The 22,454-nt window shown below is 51.2% G+C and overlaps 1 protein-coding gene across 3 annotated transcripts in view; it reads left to right on the forward strand.

Moving 5' to 3' along the window:
- The window catches only part of BPNT1 (3'(2'), 5'-bisphosphate nucleotidase 1), a 40,102-nt gene extending 26,490 nt beyond the window's left edge, over window positions 1-13,612 (forward strand). For all 3 annotated transcript variants that reach the window (XM_083175134.1, XM_083175135.1, XM_083175137.1), the window contains 3 exons: window positions 4,430-4,627; window positions 7,013-7,118; window positions 13,232-13,612. In XM_083175134.1, coding sequence (XP_083031260.1) covers window positions 4,430-4,627; window positions 7,013-7,118; window positions 13,232-13,380 — 453 coding nt within the window. In that variant the 3' untranslated portion in view covers window positions 13,381-13,612. The remainder of the gene's footprint in view (window positions 1-4,429; window positions 4,628-7,012; window positions 7,119-13,231) is intronic.
- The last annotated feature ends 8,842 nt before the right edge of the window (window positions 13,613-22,454 follow it).

Consider the following 22,454-nt stretch of genomic DNA (forward strand, 5'->3'; position numbering starts at 1 on the left):
AGATACTGCAGGACGATACGTACCCTGATCTCTGTGCGCTTCCTCAGTCAGTGACCGATGTCCCTCACACAGATACTGCAGGACGATACGTACCCTGATCTCTGTGCGCTTCCTCAGTCAGTGACCGATGCCCCTCACACAGATACTGCAGGAGGATACGTACCCTGATCTCTGTGCGCTTCCTCAGTCAGTGACCGGTGCCCCTCACACAGATACTGCAGGAGGATACGTACCCTGATCGCTGCGCGCTTCCTCAGTCAGTGACCGGTGCCCCTCACACAGATACTGCAGGAGGATACGTACCCTGATCGCTGCGCACTTCCTCGGTCAGTGACCGGTGCCCCTCACACAGATACTGCAGGGCGATACGTACCCTGATCGCTGCGCACTTCCTCGGTCAGTGACCGGTGCCCCTCACACAGATACTGCAGGGCGATACGTACCCTGATCGCTGCGCACTTCCTCGGTCAGTAAGTATCTGATGTGCAGGCGGAGGACGGACAGCACAGTGTCCAGCTAATGGAACTCATTACAACATAACCAGCTTGACGCTTTACTGACCAACCCCAGATTTTTGCCACAATGTACTAATAAGGGATTGGAATTTCACATGGACAACCAATACGAATCCACTTCTTATTTATTTAGCACCTACTAGATAACAGATAGTATCAGATTGGTTGCCCATAGCAATATTCCTTCTATCATAGAACTCGCATCTTCGTAAATATCCCCTCCGGTTCACATGTAGATCTTATGATTGGGAATTACGGGTGTGATTTCGGTTCATTCGGACATGGCTGGATTCGGCCCCATTCCGATGTTTGTGGCCATGTGCATGGTATGTATGCTCCCCTGTGCGGACGGGCAAGCCGCTCGCAAGGATCGGGGTGGCTCCAGAGCGGACGGCAGTGAGGATGGTGGCCGCCCATCGGTATGTGGGTGGGACGATGTGTGTCCCAGGGCGGGCGACTTACGCCAAAAGATGTGAGCCACCCGCCCCGTCTCTCCGACCAGCTGCGCCTAAATGAGTTGTCACTTTTTGCGAAGGTGGGCGATATCATTCAATGGTTGCCAATGTGTTCTCATTATACGTCCCCTCGCGTGGTACCGAGGGGAATCGGCTGCAGTGGAGACATGCGAGGGGGTGTGTTCTCGTTACACGAGGGGAATCGGCTGCAGTGGAGACATGCGAGGGGGTGTGTTCTCGTTACACGAGGGGAATCTGCTGCAGCGGAGACATGCGAGGGGGTGTGTTCTCGTTACACGTCGCGTGGTACCGAGGGGAATCGGCTGCAGCGGAGACATGCGAGGGGGTGTGTTCTCGTTACGCGAGGGGAATCGGCTGCAGCGGAGACATGCGAGGGGGTGTGTTCTCGTTACACGAGGGGAATCGGCTGCAGCGGAGACATGCGAGGGGGTGTGTTCTCGTTACACGAGGGGAATCGGCTGCAGCGGAGACATGCGAGGGGGTGTGTTCTCGTTACACGAGGGGAATCGGCTGCAGCGGAGACATGCGAGGGGGTGTGTTCTCGTTACACGAGGGGAATCTGCTGCAGCGGAGACATGCGAGGGGGTGTGTTCTCGTTACACGAGGGGAATCGGCTGCAGCGGAGACATGCGAGGGGGTGTGTTCTCGTTACGCGAGGGGAATCGGCTGCAGCGGAGACATGCGAGGGGGTGTGTTCTCGTTACGCGAGGGGAATCGGCTGCAGCGGAGACATGCGAGGGGGTGTGTTCTCGTTACGCGAGGGGAATCGGATGCAGCGGAGACATGCGAGGGGGTGTGTTCTCGTTACGCGAGGGGAATCGGCTGCAGCGGAGACATGCGAGGGGGTGTGTTCTCGTTACGCGAGGGGAATCGGCTGCAGCGGAGACATGCGAGGGGGTGTGTTCTCGTTACGCGAGGGGAATCGGCTGCAGCGGAGACATGCGAGGGGGTGTGTTCTCGTTACGCGAGGGGAATCGGATGCAGCGGAGACATGCGAGGGGGTGTGTTCTCGTTACGCGAGGGGAATCGGCTGCAGCGGAGACATGCGAGGGGGTGTGTTCTCGTTACGCGAGGGGAATCGGCTGCAGCGGAGACATGCGAGGGGGTGTGTTCTCGTTACGCGAGGGGAATCGGCTGCAGTGGAGACATGCGAGGGGATGTGTTCTCGTTACGCGAGGGGAATCGGCTGCAGCGGAGACATGCGAGGGGGTGTGTTCTCGTTACGCGAGGGGAATCGGCTGCAGCGGAGACATGCGAGGGGGTGTGTTCTCGTTACGCGAGGGGAATCGGCTGCAGCGGAGACATGCGAGGGGGTGTGTTCTCGTTACGCGAGGGGAATCGGCTGCAGCGGAGACATGCGAGGGGGTGTGTTCTCGTTACGCGAGGGGAATCGGCTGCAGCGGAGACATGCGAGGGGGTGTGTTCTCGTTACGCGAGGGGAATCGGCTGCAGCGGAGACATGCGAGGGGGTGTGTTCTCGTTACACGAGGGTAATCGGCTGCAGCGGAGACATGCGAGGGGGTGTGTTCTCGTTACACGAGGGGAATCGGCTGCAGCGGAGACATGCGAGGGGGTGTGTTCTCGTTACACGTCCCCTCGTGTGGTACCGAGGGGAATCGGCTGCAGCGGAGACATGCGAGGGGATGTGTTCTCGTTACGTGAGGGGAATCGGCTGCAGCAGAGACATGCGAGGGGGTGTGTTCTCGTTACGCGAGGGGAATCGGCTGCAGCGGAGACATGCGAGGGGGTGTGTTCTCGTTACGCGAGGGGAATCGGCTGCAGCGGAGACATGCGAGGGGGTGTGTTCTCGTTACGCGAGGGGAATCGGCTGCAGCGGAGACATGCGAGGGGGTGTGTTCTCGTTACGCGAGGGGAATCGGCTGCAGCGGAGACATGCGAGGGGATGTGTTCTCGTTACGCGAGGGGAATCGGCTGCAGCGGAGACATGCGAGGGGGTGTGTTCTCGTTACGCGAGGGGAATCGGCTGCAGCGGAGACATGCGAGGGGGTGTGTTCTCGTTACGCGAGGGGAATCGGCTGCAGCGGAGACATGCGAGGGGGTGTGTTCTCGTTACGCGAGGGGTATCGGCTGCAGCGGAGACATGCGAGGGGATGTGTTCTCGTTACACGAGGGGAATCGGCTGCAGCGGAGACATGCGAGGGTGTGTGTTCTTGTTACGCGAGGGGTATCGGCTGCAGCGGAGACATGCGAGGGGGTGTGTTCTCGTTACGCGAGGGGTATCGGCTGCAGCGGAGACATGCGAGGGGATGTGTTCTCGTTACACGAGGGGAATCGGCTGCAGCGGAGACATGCGAGGGGATGTGTTCTCGTTACGCGAGGGGAATCGGCTGCAGCGGAGACATGCGAGGGGGTGTGTTCTCGTTACGCGAGGGGAATCGGCTGCAGCGGAGACATGCGAGGGGGTGTGTTCTCGTTACGCGAGGGGTATCGGCTGCAGCGGAGACATGCGAGGGGATGTGTTCTCGTTACACGAGGGGAATCGGCTGCAGCGGAGACATGCGAGGGGGTGTGTTCTCGTTACGCGAGGGGAATCGGCTGCAGCGGAGACATGCGAGGGGATGTGTTCTCGTTACGCGAGGGGAATCGGCTGCAGCGGAGACATGCGAGGGGGTGTGTTCTCGTTACGCGAGGGGAATCGGCTGCAGCGGAGACATGCGAGGGGGTGTGTTCTCGTTACGCGAGGGGAATCGGCTGCAGCGGAGACATGCGAGGGGGTGTGTTCTCGTTACGCGAGGGGTATCGGCTGCAGCGGAGACATGCGAGGGGATGTGTTCTCGTTACACGAGGGGAATCGGCTGCAGCGGAGACATGCGAGGGGATGTGTTCTCGTTACGCGAGGGGAATCGGCTGCAGCGGAGACATGCGAGGGGGTGTGTTCTCGTTACGCGAGGGGAATCGGCTGCAGCGGAGACATGCGAGGGGGTGTGTTCTCGTTACGCGAGGGGAATCGGCTGCAGCGGAGACATGCGAGGGGGTGTGTTCTCGTTACGCGAGGGGAATCGGCTGCAGCGGAGACATGCGAGGGGGTGTGTTCTCAGTACACGTCCCCTCGTGTGGTACCGAGGGGAATCGGCTGCTGCGGGGATTCGGACTACGGCTTTGCAGCTTACCTAGTAAACCACAATCCCCCCTAAGGCCTTTGTATACAGGCAGTTCCCGATGATTGCACCAGGCAATGGTCTGCAGTGCGTCAGAACACATTGGATGCTATTAGATTATAGCTAATGTATGTTAGAGGTCACCATAGTCAGCCCCTTTGCGGCATCTGCTAGAGCGTGAATGACATCATCCTGTTCATTTACTAGGGTCCGAGGTACGAGGTATGGAATACTTATTGGCCGATATCTGGCAGCTTCCAATGTCCCCAACATAACTGATTTGTATGATTCTGTCCCATCTCTGTGTATCTGATTACAGGCCGGGGACGCCGCTGTGCTGGGAAGGACTATTTGGGGTGTATTGGGCCTGGGAGCATTTGGATTTCAGCTGAAAGAAGTTCCGGAAGGTCAGCACATTGTCACCACCACAAGGTCGCACAGCAGCAAGCTGGTGAATGACTGCATTGAGGCAATAAACCCGGACAAGGTTGTACGCGTGGGCGGAGCCGGAAATAAGGTGATTCCTCCTGTGTGCAAATGTCATTATTATAGCTGGACTGCAGTGTCGGCCAGTCTGCCATTACTTCTAATGACTGGCGTCGGTGGCTGTGAAAGTGCCGACACCTGCTGAATATACTCGGAACTTAGGGTGGCCATACATGTACAGATATAAGCGAGAAGGTCGTGAAAAAGTGGGGTTTTTGGTCATGAACGTATGCAAATGAATGCACATGTGATTTTTTTATTTTAGACATGGTAATGTGCGGTTTTCAGTAAAAAAAACTGTGTGTGGGGTCCCCCCTCCAGAGTAAAACCAGCCCCGGGCTCAAAGAACCGGTCCTAGTTTCAGAAATGCAGGGAACAAAAATCATGGGGGATCCCCTGGATTTCTTAAGGACCGGTCCTTGGGGACAATATGACTAGGGGTCCCCCGTATTTTGGCAACCAGCACCGGGCCCAAACAGCCAGCAGGGTAATACCACAGCTGGGGAAAGTGTCCGCCCCCTATGTCTATCTATTAGGGTCCGCGTTCCGCCCCCTATGTATATCTATAAGGGTCCTCGTTCCGCTCCCTATGTCTATCTATAAGAGTCCGCGTTCCGCCCCCTATGTCAATCTATAAGGGTCCACGTTCCGCCCCCATGTCTATAAGGGTCCACGTTCCGCCCCCTATGTCTATCTATAAGGGTCCGCGTTTCGCCCCCTTGGTCTATCTATAAGGGTCCGCGTTCCGCCCCCTATGTCTATTTATAAGGGTCCACGTTCCGCCCCCTATGTCTATCTATAAGGGTCCGCGTTCACACTCCCTTTGTCTATCTATAAGGGTCCGCGTTCCGCTCCCTTTGTCTATCTATAAGGGTCCGCGTTCCGCTCCCTTTGTCTATCTATTAGGGTCCGCGTTCCGCTCCCTTTGTCTATCTATAAGGGTCCGCGTTCCGCCCCCTATGTCTATCTATAAGGGTCCACATTCCGCCCCCCCCTATGTCTATCTATAAGGGTCCGCGTTCCGCCCCCCCCCTATGTCTATCTATAAGGGTCCGCGTTCCGCCCCCCCCCCCCCCTATGTCTATCTATAAGGGTCCGCGTTCCGCCCCCCCCTATGTCTATCTATAAGGGTCCGCGTTCCGCCCCCCCCTATGTCTATCTTTAAGGGTCCGCGTTCCGCCCCCCTATGTCTATCTATAAGGGTCCGCGTTCCGGCCCCTATGTCTATCTATAAGGGTCCGCGTTCCGGCCCCTATGTCTATCTATAAGGGTCCGCGTTCCGGCCCCTATGTCTATCTATAAGGGTCCGCGTCTGCCCGCTATGTCTATCTATAAGGTTCCGCGTCTGCCCCCTATGTCTATTTATAAGGGTCCGCGTTCCGCCCCCTATGTCTATCTATAAGGGTCCGCGTTCCGCCCCCTATGTCTATCTATAAGGGTCCGCGTTCCACACCCCAATGTCTATCTATAAGGTTCCGCGTCTGCCCGCTATGTCTATTTATAAGGGTCCGCGTTCCGCCCCCTATGTCTATCTATAAGGTTCCGCGTCTGCCCGCTATGTCTATTTATAAGGGTCCGCGTTCCGCCCCCTATGTCTATCTATAAGGTTCCGCGTCTGCCCGCTATGTCTATTTATAAGGGTCCGAGTTCCGCCCCCTATGTCTATAAGGGTCCGCGTTCCGCCCCCTATGTCTATCTATAAGGGTCCGCGTTCCGCCCCCTATGTCTATCTATAAGGGTCCGCGTTCCACACCCCAATGTCTATCTATAAGGTTCCGCGTCTGCCCGCTATGTCTATTTATAAGGGTCCGCGTTCCGCCCATTATGTCTATCTATAAGGGTCCGCGTTCCGCCCCCTATGTCTATAAGGGTCCGCGTTCCGCCCCCTATGTCTATAAGGGTCCGCGTTCCGCCCCCTATGTCTATCTATAAGGGTCCGCTTTCCGCCCGGTTATGGTATTTTAGATCTACAATGTCTAGGTCTATAGTCATAAAGTCGACCACTATAGGTGGACAGGGGGGGAAAGGTTGACATGAAAAAGGTTGGCATGAGTTTGTCATGTTTTTTGGGGTGTCTATGTGGACCTAGGTAGGTATGGACACATCTAAGTGTACCACGTCCCCTCGCATGGCTCGCTGCACTTAGCACACTGTTATATTCTCTCTCCACGTGATAGTGGATTATATACTGCCTGTCGGCACAGGTCGACCTATCATGAGCCCAGATACCGTTCCGCCCAAGTGTATTAATACATTACAGTACAAGGGGACCCCCTCCCCCGATACCCCAACTCCCTCCTGACACTTACTGTATCTCTAGTTTGCTAAAAAATAAACAATGACAATCTCCAAATGACTTAGAGGAAACTGCAGAAAATCCCCCCGAGAGTCCTGACCCCTATCTCCTTACCCTCAGATCATTCAGCTAATTGAAGGCCAGGCCTCGGCCTATGTGTTTGCCAGCCCTGGCTGTAAGAAATGGGACACATGTGCACCTGAGGCGGTCCTGCACGCTGCGGGAGGTAAGATGTCGTATGTGTGTGTGTGCGTGCGTGCACCCCACTGTGGCCGGGCACACCGATCACACGCACCTCACTCTGGCTGGGCACACCTCTTACACGCACCTTAGTCTGGCCGGGCACACCTCTCACACGCACCACACTCTGGCCGGGCACACCGGTCACACGCACCACACTCTGGCCGGGCACACCGGTCACACGCACCACACTCTGGCCGAGCACACCGGTCACACGCACCACACTCTGGCTGGGCACACCGGTCACACGCACCTCACTCTGGCCGGGCACACGCACCTCACTGTGGCCAGGCACACGCACCTCACTGGGGCCGGGCACACCGGTCACACGCACCACACTCTGGCCGGGCACACCGGTCACACGCACCTCACTCTGGCCGGGCACACCGGTCACACGCACCTCACTCTAGCTGGGCATACAGTACCGGTCACAAGCACCGCACTCTGGGCGGGCACACCGGTCACACGCACCACACTCTGGCCGGGCACACCGGGCACACGCACCTCACTGTGGCCGGGCACACGCACCTCACTTGGGCCTGGCACACCTCTCACACGTACCTCACTCTGGCCGGGCACACCTCTCACTCGGAGTGACACGTATAGGAGGATGAGTATCAGGGGAGTGATCCGTGTGACCAGGTGGGAGGACGAGTATCAGGGGGAGTTACACATGTGACCAGGCGGGAGGACGAGTATCAGGGAGGGGAGCTGTGACCCGTGTGACCAGGTGGGAGGATGAGTATCGGGGGAGTTACACGTGTGACCAGATGGAGGGACGATACTCGTCCTCTCATCCGGTCACTCCTCTCATGACAGTGTGGAGATGCAGTGGGACAGGGACCCCACTATGCCAAGATCAGCGGGGACAGTATGGAGATGCAGTGGGACAGGGACCCCACTATACCACGATCAGTGGGGACAGTGTGGAGATGCAGTGGGACAGGGACCCCACTATACCACGATCAGTGGGGACAGTGTGGAGATGCAGTGGGACAGGGACCCCACTATACCCAGATCAACGGGGACAGTGTGGAGATGCAGTGGGACAGGGACCCCACTATGGTTGCGCTAATAATTAAATAATAAATTTATATACAATATATAAATACAAAATTGTATATAAATTTATTATTTCATTATTAGCGCAACCATACCCCCTCTTTCTCTTTGTTACAAAATTAGGGGCCGACACCCCCTTCTTTTGGTTGCAGCTTCATAGGGCAACTTCGTTTTGGCGCCCCTAAAGATACAATTGTATCTTTTTTCCAACCCAGGGACCCCACTATACCCCGATCAGCAGGGAAAGTGTGGAGATGCAGTGGGACAGGGACCCCACTATGCCATGATCAGCGGGGACAGTGTGAAGATGCAGTGGAACAGGGACCCCACTATGCCACGATCAGCGGGGACAGTGTGAAGATGCAGTGGGACAGGGACCCCACTATGCCATGATCAGCGGGGACAGTGTGAAGATGCAGTGGAACAGGGACCCCACTATGCCACGATCAGTGGGGATAGTGTGGAGATGCAGTGGGACAGGGACCCCACTATACCCAGATCAGTGGGGACAGTGTGGAGATGCAGTGGGACAGGGACCCCACTATACCACGATCAGCAGGGACAGTGTGGAGATGCAGTGGGACAGGGACCCCACTATACCCAGATCAGTGGGGACAGTGTGGAGATGCAGTGGGACAGGGACCCCACTATACCCCGATCAGCGGGCACAGTGTGGAGATGCAGTGGGACAGGGACCCCACTATGCCACAATCAGCGGGGACAGTGTGGAGATGCAGTGGGACAGGGACCCCACTATACCCCGATCAGCAGGGACAGTGTGGAGATGCAGTGGGACAGGGACCCCACTATGCCACGATCAGCGGGGACAGTGTGGAGATGCAGTGGGACAGGGACACCACTATACCCCGATCAGCGGGGACAGTGTGGAGATGCAGTGGGACAGGGACCCCACTATACCCAGATCAACGGGGACAGTGTGGAGATGCAGTGGGACAGGGACCCCACTATACCCCGATCAGCAGGGACAGTGTGGAGATGCAGTGGGACAGGGACCCCACTATACCCCGATCAGCGGGGACAGTGTGGAGATGCAGTGGGACAGGGACCCCACTATACCCCGATCAGCGGGCACAGTGTGGAGATGCAGTGGGACAGGGACCCCACTATATCCAGATCAGCAGGGACAGTGTGGAGATGCAGTGGGACAGGGACCCCACTATACCCAGATCAGTGGGGACAGTGTGGAGATGCAGTGGGACAGGGACCCCACTATACCCAGATCAGTGGGGACAGTGTGGAGATGCAGTGGGACAGGGACCCCACTATACCCCGATCAGCAGGGACAGTGTGGAGATGCAGTGGGACAGGGACCCCACTATACCCCGATCAGCGGGGAGAGTGTGGAGATGCAGTGGGACAGGGACCCCAATATACCCCGATCAGCGGGGACAGTGTGGAGATGCAGTGGGACAGGGACCCCACTATATCCAGATCAGCAGGGACAGTGTGGAGATGCAGTGGGACAGGGACCCCACTATACCCCGATCAGCAGGGACAGTGTGGAGATGCAGTGGGACAGGGACCCCACTATACCCCGATCAGCAGGGACAGTGTGGAGATGCAGTGGGACAGGGACCCAGTCTGTGCCTAAATGCAGCAAGTGACAATAGTTCTCATGCATCTGAAGCCTCAGTAACTGTGAGGTGAGGGCGTGGGCTATTGGACCAATCAGTAGCCGCCTGTAACTGCTCCTCCTCCCCGTAAAGCTCCGCCATCTACGCTGTAATCTAGTACTAGCAGAGCCCCTGGGAAGATTGGTTCTCCGTCTAGGTGGATGTGCAGCTTCATAAGCACAGATGTTCTGCAATAAATATAATACTAATATTAAATATACGGAACCTTGCAGGAGGGCTAAGCCGAAAGGGAATAAGAAAAGAGAGGAACTAAGCTATTAAACTCTAATCTCCCTTATGCCATATGTTACTGATATGTGTGTAAAATACTTACAACCAAATGTGTCAGACGCTAGTCCCTGTGCACAAGCATGTTACCCGGCAGGGTGAGGCTGTCTCCCACCATCGTACATGTACACAAGCATGTTACCCGGCAGGGTGAGGCTGTCTCCCACCATCGTACATGTACACAGGCCTGTTACCCGGCAGGGCGAGGCTGTCTCCCACCATCGTACATGTACACAGGCCTGTTACCCGGCAGGGCGAGGCTGTCTCCCACCATCGCACATGTACACAAGCATGTTACCCGGCAGGGCGAGGCTGTCTCCCACCATCGTACATGTACACAGGCCTGTTACCCGGCAGGGCGAGGCTGTCTCCCACCATCGTACATGTACACAGGCCTGTTACCCGGCAGGGCGAGGCTGTCTCCCACCATCGTACATGTGCACAAGCATGTTACCCGGCAGGGCGAGGCTGTCTCCCACCACCGTACATGTACACAAGCATGTTACCCGGCAGGGCGAGGCTGTCTCCCACCACCGTACATGTGCACAAGCATGTTACCCCGCAGGGTGAGGCTGTCTCCCACCATCGTACATGTGCACAAGCATGTTACCCCGCAGGGCGAGGCTGTCTCCCACCATCGTACATGTGCACAAGCATGTTACCCGGCAGGGCGAGGCTGTCTCCCACCATCGTACATGTACACAAGCATGTTACCCGGCAGGGCGAGGCTGTCTCCCACCATCGCACATGTACACAAGCATGTTACCCGGCAGGGTGAGGCTGTCTCCCACCATCGCACATGTACACAAGCATGTTACCCGGCAGGGTGAGGCTGTCTCCCACCATCGTACATGTACACAGGCCTGTTACCCGGCAGGGCGAGGCTGTCTCCCACCATCGTACATGTACACAAGCATGTTACCCGGCAGGGCGAGGCTGTCTCCCACCATCGTACATGTACACAAGCCTGTTACCCGGCAGGGCGAGGCTGTCTCCCGCCATCGTACATGTGCACAAGCATGTTACCCGGCAGGGCGAGGCTGTCTCCCGCCATCGTACATGTGCACAAGCATGTTACCCGGCAGGGCGAGGCTGTCTCCCGCCATCGTACATGTGCACAAGCATGTTACCCGGCAGGGCGAGGCTGTCTCCCGCCATCGTACATGTGCACAAGCATGTTACCCGGCAGGGCGAGGCTGTCTCCCGCCATCGTACATGTGCACAAGCATGTTACCCGGCAGGGCGAGGCTGTCTCCCGCCATCGTACATGTGCACAAGCATGTTACCCGGCAGGGCGAGGCTGTCTCCCACCATCGTACATGTGCACAAGCATGTTACCCGGCAGGGCGAGGCTGTCTCCCACCATCGTACATGTGCACAAGCATGTTACCCGGCAGGGCGAGGCTGTCTCCCACCATCGTACATGTGCACAAGCATGTTACCCGGCAGGGCGAGGCTGTCTCCCACCATCGTACATGTGCACAAGCATGTTACCCGGCAGGGTGAGGCTGTCTCCCACCATCGTACATGTGCACAAGCATGTTACCCGGCAGGGTGAGGCTGTCTCCCACCATCGTACATGTGTACAAGCATGTTACCCGGCAGGGCGAGGCTGTCTCCCACCATCGTACATGTGCACAAGCATGTTACCCGGCAGGGCGAGGCTGTCTCCCACCATCGTACATGTGCACAAGCATGTTACCCGGCAGGGCGAGGCTGTCTCCCACCATCGTACATGTGCACAAGCATGTTACCCGGCAGGGCGAGGCTGTCTCCCACCATCGTACATGTACACAAGCATGTTACCCGGCAGGGCGAGGCTGTCTCCCACCATCGTACATGTACACAAGCATGTTACCCGGCAGGGCGAGGCTGTCTCCCACCATCGTACATGTGCACAAGCCTGTTACCTGGCAGGGCGAGGCTGTCTCCCACCATCGTACATGTGCACAAGCATGTTACCCGGCAGGGCGAGGCTGTCTCCCACCATCGTACATGTGCACAAGCATGTTACCCGGCAGGGCGAGGCTGTCTCCCACCATCGTACATGTGCACAAGCATGTTACCCGGCAGGGCGAGGCTGTCTCCCACCATCGTACATGTGCACAAGCATGTTACCCGGCAGGGCGAGGCTGTCTCCCACCATCGTACATGTGCACAAGCATGTTACCCGGCAGGGTGAGGCTGTCTCCCACCATCGTACATGTGCACAAGCATGTTACCCGGCAGGGTGAGGCTGTCTCCCGCCATCGTACATGTGCACAAGCATGTTACCCGGCAGGGCGAGGCTGTCTCCCGCCATCGTACATGTGCACAAGCATGTTACCCGGCAGGGCGAGGCTGTCTCCCGCCATCGTACATGTGCACAACCATGTTACCCGGCAGGGCGAGGCTGTCTCCCGCCATCGTACATGTGCACAAGCATGTTACCCGGCAGGGCGAGGCTGTCTCCCGCCATCGTACATGTGCACAAGCATGTTACCCGGCAGGGCGAGGCTGTCTCCCGCCATCGTACATGTGCACAAGCATGTTACCCGGCAGGGCGAGGCTGTCTCCCACCATCGTACATGTACACAAGCATGTTACCCGGCAGGGTGAGGCTGTCTCCCACCATCGTACATGTACACAAGCATGTTACCCCGCAGGGTGAGGCTGTCTCCCACCATCGTACATGTACACAAGCCTGTTACCCGGCAGGGTGAGGCTGTCTCCCACCATCGTACATGTACACAAGCATGTTACCCCGCAGGGTGAGGCTGTCTCCCACCATCGTACATGTACACAAGCCTGTTACCCGGCAGGGTGAGGCTGTCTCCCACCATCGTACATGTGCACAAGCCTGTTACCCGGCAGGGTGAGGCTGTCTCCCACCATCGTACATGTGCACAAGCATGTTACCCGGCAGGGTGAGGCTGTCTCCCACCATCGTACATGTACACAAGCATGTTACCCGGCAGGGTGAGGCTGTCTCCCACCATCGTACATGTACACAAGCCTGTTACCCGGCAGGGTGAGGCTGTCTCCCACCATCGTACATGACCCCTGCTTTGAGACACAGACTAGCCCCATGCTCTCTTCTTGGTGAAGTTTATTCATATGTATTGTTCTCTTGTAGGCAAGCTGACGGATATCCACGGGAACCCATTTGAGTATCACAAGGATGTAAAGCACATGAACTCCGCTGGGGTTCTTGCAGCTCTGCGGAATTACAACTACTACTCCTCCCGGGTCCCGGAGTCTGTGAAACAAGCCCTAGTGCCCTAAGCTGGAAGGGTCCAATGTCCCAGAGCCATCCATGGGTGACAGTCTCTGGCTGCTAGATGTGCCTGAAGCCCCCTCTGAAGCCTCAGGCTCAGACCCTGATATCGTTCCTCATAATTATAGAAATCATTTAATTTTGTTTTCTTTTTTCTCAAGGGACCAATCAACAAGAGGTCAAAACAGTGTCACATTCTGTCTTTATATTGTTACATGATTAAAGTAACCTTTATACTAATCTGAGTTATACGGTAAATTGATGGAAAACGAATGTCATTCACTATATATATCCTGGACTCATGGATAGCAGAACCAACATATGGAGCACACAGAGTCTATGTGCAGTGTATCTCCCATCATAGATGTCTACTGAAGGTTACCATGTTATACCAGGTGCATCATGACTGCATTCTACAAATAAAAAATGAAAGCTGTCACAAACACAAAGTGCATTTCTAGGCTGCACCACAATACATCAGCATGGAGTCTGAGGTAAGTGAGGAGATGGATGAAGGAAAGTGAGCCTGAGGTGGGTGAGGAGATCGAAGAGTAATAGAGCCTGAGGTGGGTGAGGAAATCAAAGGATAAAAGCAAGCCTGAGGTGGGTGAGGAAATCGGAGGAGCAAAGAGAGCCTGAGGTGGGTGAGGAAATCGGAGGAGCAAAGAGAGCCTGAGGTGGGTGAGGAAATCGGAGGAGCAAAGAGAGCCTGAGGTGGGTGAGGAAATCGGAGGAGCAAAGAGAGCCTGAGGTGGGTGAGGAAATCGGAGGAGCAAAGAGAGCCTGAGGTGGGTGAGGAAATCGGAGGAACAAAGAGAGCCTGAGGTGGGTGAGGAAATCGGAGAAGCAAAGAGAGCCTGAGGTGGGTGAGGAAATCGGAGGAGCAAAGAGAGCCTGAGGTGGGTGAGGAAATCGGAGGAGCAAAGAGAGCCTGAGGTGGGTGAGGAAATCGGAGGAGCAAAGAGAGCCTGAGGTGGGTGAGGAAATCGGAGGAGCAAAGAGAGCATGAGGTGGGTGAGGAAATCGGAGGAGCAAAGAGAGCCTGAGGTGGGTGAGGAAATCGGAGGAACAAAGAGAGCCTGAGGTGGGTGAGGAAATCGGAGGAGCAAAGAGAGCCTGAGGTGGGTGAGGAAATCGGAGGAGCAAAGAGAGCCTGAGGTGGGTGAGGAGATCGAAGGAGGTAAGAGAGCCTAAGGAGGGTGAGCAGCAGGAGATGGAGCAGGGAGAAAAACAAGCGTAAAGGCTTATCTCTGTATTGTGCTAGGTTCTTTAGATCTAGGAGATAAAGGAAGCTGATGAAGTAGCCCTGCTGTTATGATTTTGGGTGTTACCCCGCAGCTGTGACTCCTGTTTAGGTTGGTTACAGTGAACTCTACAGTGCCTCTGTTGAGCTGTGCTGATTGGTGGCCAGTACCTGCGGATGCTAAGGCTTTGCCTTTATTAGCCACTTTTGAAGGGGCAAATTATGTCTGCCCCAACTCCAATCCCTCCTGTTGTATGCAAGGGCCTGAAAAGCACACCAGCAACTCCCTCCTCGTCAATTTCCTCCTCAATCCGGATCGGTGGGAGTCCTGCAGGCCATGTCACCGGCTTAACTGACTCCTCTTCTATCTGGGATTCCTCCGGAGGATCCTGCAGAGCTACGCCTACTACTGCCGCCGCTGCTGGGAATCTGTCATCATCCCAGAGGTGAAGTTGTTAGGCTGCTACATCTTTCACTAAGCAATTGACCGTCCCACAGTCGTTTGCCATGAGGTTGAAGTACGACAGCAGTCATTCTATGGCAAAGCGGATAACTGCAGCCTTGACAGCTATGTTGGTGTTAGACGCTTGTACGGTATCCGCCATCAGTGGAGTGGGATTTAGACGGTTTATGGAGGTATTGTGTTCTCAGTACCAAATCCTGTCTAGATTCCACTTCACTAGGCAGCCAATACCCTGGTTGTACAGAGAAGTACGAATAAGTGTCCTCAGTGCCCTAAAAAATGCGACTGTACCCACTGTCCACTTAACCACGGACAAGTGGATCAGGGCAAACTAAGGACTATATGACTGGGTAGATGAATCGCCTTCCGCAGCAGCATTTCCTGCATGCCACCTCCTTCCAAGGCAGGCTACGCTGTGCATCACCGGTTTCAGTAAGAAGCACAACACCGACAACCTCTTAGAGAAACTGAGGGGAATCATTTCACAGTGGTTTACACCCTCAGACTTTCCAGGGGATTTGTGGTGTCAGACAACACCAGTAACATTGTGCGGGCATTACACATGGGCAATTTCCAGCACGTGCCATGTTTTGCCCACACTATAAATTTGGTGGTGCAACATTTCCTAAAAAGTGACAGGAGTGTGCAAGAGATGCTTGCGGTGGCCTGCAAAATTGCTGGACACTTTCTGCAATCTGCCACTGTCTGCCGAAAGCTGGAGCGGCAGCAAAAACCCCTAAACCTGCCCTGCCATCAGCTTAAACAAGAGGTGGTGGCACACTAGAACTCCACCCTCTATATGCTGCAGAGGATGGACAAGCAGAAAAAGCTTACCATTCAAGCCTACACAGTCGCTTACAACAGAGGCAGAGGAGCGGGGATGCACCTGACAAGCGCAGTGGAGGCTTATTTCCGTGTTGTTCAAGGTTCTCCAGCCATTTGAACTTGCCACACGTGAAGTCAGCTCTGATACTGCCAGTTTGAGTCAGGTGATTCCCCTGATCAGGCTGTTGCAGAAGCAGCTGGAGAAAGTGAAGGAGGAGCTAAAGCGTTGCGATTCCGCAAAGCATGTAGCTCTGGTGGATGAAGCTCTCCATACGCTTTGCCAGGATATTAGGGTGAGTCTGTTAAAGTCAGAGGAATACATTCTGGCCACCGTGCTCGATCCTTGGTTTAAAGCATATGCTGTGTCTCTGTTTCCGGTCTACAAAGGTGCAAAGACCTGCTGGTCAGAAGATTGTCATCTGAAGCGGACCGTGACATGGAAACAGCTCCGCCTTCATTTTCTCCCACACCTGCGGCTGCTAGGAAACAGCTGCAATTTCCCACACAACCCTCTGGCAGGGATGCAGGCAAGACAGAGAGGGATGGTATCCCGCACAGGGCAAAGGGCAGTATTCAATGAAAAAAATTCTCTGTGCATGGCGAGAGATTTTTTTCTCTCGCCATGCGCTCTCCGTGTTCCGGAGCCTCTTGCTCAATGTTCAATGTATTTCAATGTATTTCAAATATTCAATGTATTTAAGATTTGCCGCCACTCGCGGCGAGTCTTAACCCCTGCATCGGACGAGCGTCCGCGGCAGGGAGCTTTCAGGGAGCCGGGGGATGGAAGCAGCCAGAGAGATTAAAGTCTCCCTGGCTGCTCCAGAGGAATGTGGAGGGTAGGGGGGCTCACCCAGGCAGCACAGGCTGCCCCCCCCCTATAGCCAGCGGGGGACCCAGTATTCACTGCACCCGATCGTGCATATTAACGATCGGGTGCAGTGAATATATGAATATCTAATGAGCGGCTCGAGCGCTCCGGCCCCCTGCTGGCTGCACTGTGTAAAAAAAAAAAAAATAATTAAAAAAATATATTTTTTTTATTAAATATATATTCATGTGCTATAAGCACATGAATAAAAATAACATGCCCCTTCACAGAAAAAAAAACCTGATTTTTTTACACCAAAAAAAAACAAAAAAAAAACCTTTTAGTTTAAAAGTTCACATTCCAGCTCTCCATCAAAAGATGGAGAATTTCTACACGGAGAGAGACTGCGAAAATCACTTAGAAAGACAGCGAATATTTCACATTGAATAGGGTGGTTCACTTTTGGAGAGCAAAATGCTCCGTCCAAGGCGAAAAAAGCAAAAATTCTCCATAAAACACGGAGAATTTTTCTCATTGAATACTGCCCAAAGTATACAAAATATACAGAAACATTTACAGAAACCAACAATAATCAATGTGTTAACCCCTACCACATGGGGTAATTTGTTGATGTTGGAGGTGCCCCCAATAAATTGAATAAACAAGTACTCATATGTAATAATGGTTAACCGTAGAGGACGGACAATCCGTAAGCCAAGAGATTTCTTGTGGGAGGCACACTTTTATTGCAATAAATAGTGATGAATGTATTAAAACTTAACTTTTATTTCCAGTCTCATATAAACTATGGTGGCTAAGATCGCTCAAATTAGTACACAAATAATTGTGTGTGAAAAATGAATGAATAGATAACTACTGAATGTTTATTGAATTATATTTATACAGTAGAAAGTGGTGGTGTTATTTTAGGTGTAAGCATACACGGTTCGTGTATTGTTACATGTCACTCTTAGAAATTAGCGCGATACACTAAAATAGGGCCTATTCAAAACCTAAAATAGGATCACGCAGGTCCTCAAATAGGACCTAATTATACAAGTTCAGTGTGATGTCACTTAGATCAAGCATTGATCGTGCATTAGGTCATTAATTAAAGAAACAGTAATAGTGACATCATAAACAATATCCCGCTGGTAATCAATGGCTTTATAGAGGATAGCCTTTCTATTATGATAATCAACACAGGTAGTGTGTATATATGAGGCTAATAATACACAGGTATTGAGGAAGAGATTGAGAACAAAATACCTGTGGTACCAGCGGGTACACTGAGGAGTGTCAGAGAGCAGTCTGTCACATCCCCCCTGCAGCGGGGGACTGCTGAGAGCCTGCAGAACGCATTTCACCTTGTGGGCTTGATCACCTGAAAGCCTAATGTGGTGTGAAGTGTGTACGCCATTTATACCCGACTGATGGGCTGATTAAACAGCTGAAAACATTTAGCTGCATGTTGAGACTGTGTCTATCAGGGTGGTAGAACGTATAATGTGTAGAATCGGTCAATATAATTTTATACTTTATTGAGTATGGAAAAAGTATGTTTTTTAAATACATGAATAAAGATACAATAATGCTTATTGCTGATATTTATAACCTAGTTTAGTAGGTATAAGCTATTGTGAACAAAGGTGACAATTACTGCTAAATGAATCGCTAGGGAGCATTGTAGGCTGCTTTAGATCCAACATGTATGTGTGTGAGATGATTACTGTATATGCAATGCACTATGAGAGGCATTCTGTATATGAATATGAGTACAGATGGGGCACTTAGAAAATATTAAAGTGAAATAAATATAAATAAAGATTATATAGATATCAAAATAAATATCAAAATATAAATGAATTAACAAGTGATTATGGTGAATATTAGTGTGAGAATTAAATGTGAAAAATAGATGGCAAAAGAATGGAGTAAAAATATAAATATAAGTAAATGTATATAAAAATGAAAATATGTACAAGAATAATTATAAAAAAAGGTGATAAATATAAAAAATAAATATAAATGTAAAAATAAATAAATATAGAAATAGAAAAATAAAAAAAGTTTATATACTGTATGTATATGTATATATATATATATATATATATATATATATATATATATATATATATATATATATATACTCACGCTGCACAACGGCAGCAGCACTCGGAGAAATGAAGTCACGAACACAGCAGGTATCAGCCTTGACAAAACTGTTAACCATGAAATGCACGTCGGCGTCACGGTGATCCATGTCTTTGTTTTAAATTATGATTTAAAATGTATTGAATGTTAATTATGTTGCACCCTTAAAACAAACAGAAGCGCTACTGCGTCCGCGGCAAAGACCGCGAGTATCATAACAGATAAATTTGGCATCTAAAGCATAATCTACCTGTTATCTGCTGTAATATACCGTCCAGTATTGGGAAAGACGGACACATGCACAGAGATCAAGTAGAAGCGATCGCAGCTAGACCCGCAAGTGTCAGAGCAACTATCCCGGCACTTCAAATAGATACCTGCCCGGCACTTGCTGTACTGCGCCGTCTATGTTTAAGATAGATGACACACATACAGCTAATATTTTGGAATAGGAGTAGTCTGTATGTAAAGCTGATATTGGATAAATGGTACTTGTGTAGTTCCACGGCGCCCATGCTGCAGGCTCGGTGGCTCGCTACGCCCGCCACGCTATCTAAAATCAACTCCATGCCAACAATGATAGTGGGGGTATGAACTATCCATGTTGGCATGGAGTTAAGTTAGTTTATTTTAGATAGTTTGCTGAGCGTAAAAAACGGAAGTAGCACGGCGCCATGCTGGCGCCGTGAAACTACACAAGTACCGGATAAATTATTGGGATGCGCCGTCTATGATCTAAAAACGGACGCATATCCAGTATAGATACGATCTGTATCAACAAATCATCACCGGCCGCATACACTCTCTCTAACCACAATCTAAATATCTGGCAGATATACCGCAGTTGGAACTGCACAGGGCAATAATAACGGCATTTAAATATAAGATACTTGCTCGGCACTTGCTGTAATGCGCCTTCTATGACTAAAATAGACAACACACTGCCACCTACGATATAAATATCTGCCAGATATATCCTGTAAATGATGCTACCTATGCCCTAAATTTGAACAAAATTGCACATACATAAGGTGTGAACACACACTGTGCAATTGATTGGTCATCAAATAAATTGCACAAACATAAAGTGTGAATCTACACACTGTGCAATTAATTGGTCACTCACATGTTATATGATAATTGAATTGATCGGACATCAAATAAATTGCACAAACATAAGGTGTGAATCTACACACTGTGCAATTAATTGGTCACTCATATGTTACATGATAATTGATATCTGGATGAAAGAGTATCATCCTTATAATAAAGTGTGATATATATAGATGTGTTTGAACATATAAAAGAACACATCTATGGACAAATATATGGCATACTAATGATCGACGCACAACACAAATAAAAAGCGCTCTGTCACTGTCTATGATTAAAGACTAGTTAAAAACAAGGTATTAGTGACACCACATTTCACCTTACCATTCAATACAATTGGTGGAGTATAAGATCCTCTTTAGGTACAATTTTAGTAAGGAACACCACTTGCATACGCTAATATAAGCACAACACTGAACTATAAGTCTTTTTGCAGGGACTTTAACTCGGCAAACTCAGAAGAATAATATAATACTACACACTGAGTAGCAAGTCACCATTTGGAGTGATATAAAGCCGACAAGTTTAGTGAATATTGTCCGGGCAATTAACCTGCAATATTAAGGAACTACAATTCAAAAGCAGTGGAAACAGTGTACTTATTTGAAATCTTTAAACTGATACAGTGCTTCCCAGTGGAGGAATATTTAAAACCACATACAAATAAAGTAACAGACTATATAAATTGCAACAGTCTGTAGGGATACCGCACGTATCAGAATATATTTCAAAACTGTGTACAACAAGGACCTTACATAAAATTTCCTAAAAATTATAAGTCTAATTCTAAGACGTAATCAGAATAACTCCGCAGAAACTACAATAAGAAAATACAAAAAGGACACCGTTGTTTCTTGACAAACATTTGTTTATTTAATTATACACAATTTTCTTATATTTCACAATAATGACAGTTTTTTAACAATTATTAATAAAGAATTGTAATTTTAAATATAAACATCTTTTCAAATTACCTCTGTGCGCCAACAAAGAAGACACTCCTTTTCTGTCCCCCTCTATTTTTGTATCATATATAGGGCCTTATTCTAGTTCACTCTTTCTGACAAAATCCTTCTTAGATGGACAAAACCATGTGCACTGCAGGGGGGCAGATGTAAAATGTGCAGAGAGAATTCGATTTGGGTGATTTATTTTGTTTTTATGAGGGGAAAATACTGGCTGCTTTATGTTTACACTGCAATATAGATCTCTCTTTGAAGTAGAACCCCACCCAAATCTAATTCTCTCTGCACAAGTAACATCTGCCCCACCTGCAGTGCACATGGTGTTGTCCATCTAAGAAGGATTTTGTCAGAAAGAGTGAACTAGATTAAGGCCCATAGTGTCTTTGGCTGCACCCCCTTCGAGATCCATATAACCAGATCGTCCCATTTGGGGCCAAATCGGATGCTCAAGCATCAGCCTGTGCAGATTTCTTTCCCCCTTCCCCCTTCTCCCTTGATTAAGACTTCTTAAATAAAGAAGTTGAAATGAGACCCTGGTCTAAGCAGACAGCTACATCGAGAAAACCCTGCTTTCATCAATCACAAAAGACAATTTTAAAGGGGAAGATGATGAATTATGTCTTCCAATGAAATCAATAAATTGATCCTTAGACCCAGTAGTAGTAGTAGTACGTTTATTTATAAGGCGCCACAAAGTGTCCGCAGCGCCGTACATAGCAAACAAAAAACAAATGACAAGGTAACGTACAGGGTGTGTTGAAAAATACAGTATAAATAGGGGTATAGCTGGTAGAGCTAAAATCAGCATCAGTTCAGAAGTAGGTGTCAAAATTGTCGAGGAGACTGAAGATGAAGTAGAGGAAGTGAAGAACAGGACAGGAGCACAGGTGAGGTAAAGAGGTAGGGTGAGTACGTGAGGAAGGAGGGCCCTGCTCATAAGAGTTAACATACTAAAAGGAGGTGGGTGGACGAACGAAAAACAATAGGATAAGTAGGAACGGAGGCAGGATAGGAGGATCAAAAGAGGTTAGGAGGAGGGATAGGCTAGTCAAAAAAGTGGGTTTTGAGGGAGCGCTTGAAGGAGGTAAGGGAATCAGAAAGCCTGATGGGTGGTGGGAGGTTGTTCCAGTGCAGGGGGGCAGCGCGAGAGAAGTCTTGGACACGGGAGTGGGAGGAGGTGATTAGGTGAGAGGTCAGTCAGCGGTCAGCGATGGAGCGAAGAGGACGGGAGGGAGTGTGGATAGAGATCAGTGAAGAGAGGTAAGGAGCTGTGGAGGAGGAGAGAGCCTTGTAGGTGGTGGTGAGGACTTTAAAGAGAACTCGGAAAGGAATGGGGAGCCAGTGAAGAGATAGACAGAGGGGGCAGGTGGAGGTAGAGCGGAGAGGAATGGTCTGATGCATGAGATGTTGCGTAGGTGAAAGCGGCAAGACTGTGAGAGAGCACGAATGTGAGGGTGAAAGAGAGGGAGGAGTCAATGATGACACCGAGGCAGCGCGTTTGGTCGGTGGAG

The sequence above is a fragment of the Crinia signifera genome, chromosome 3, assembly GCF_055691185.1.
Source record: "Crinia signifera chromosome 3, ASM5569118v1, whole genome shotgun sequence".
NCBI lineage: Eukaryota > Metazoa > Chordata > Amphibia > Anura > Myobatrachidae > Crinia > Crinia signifera.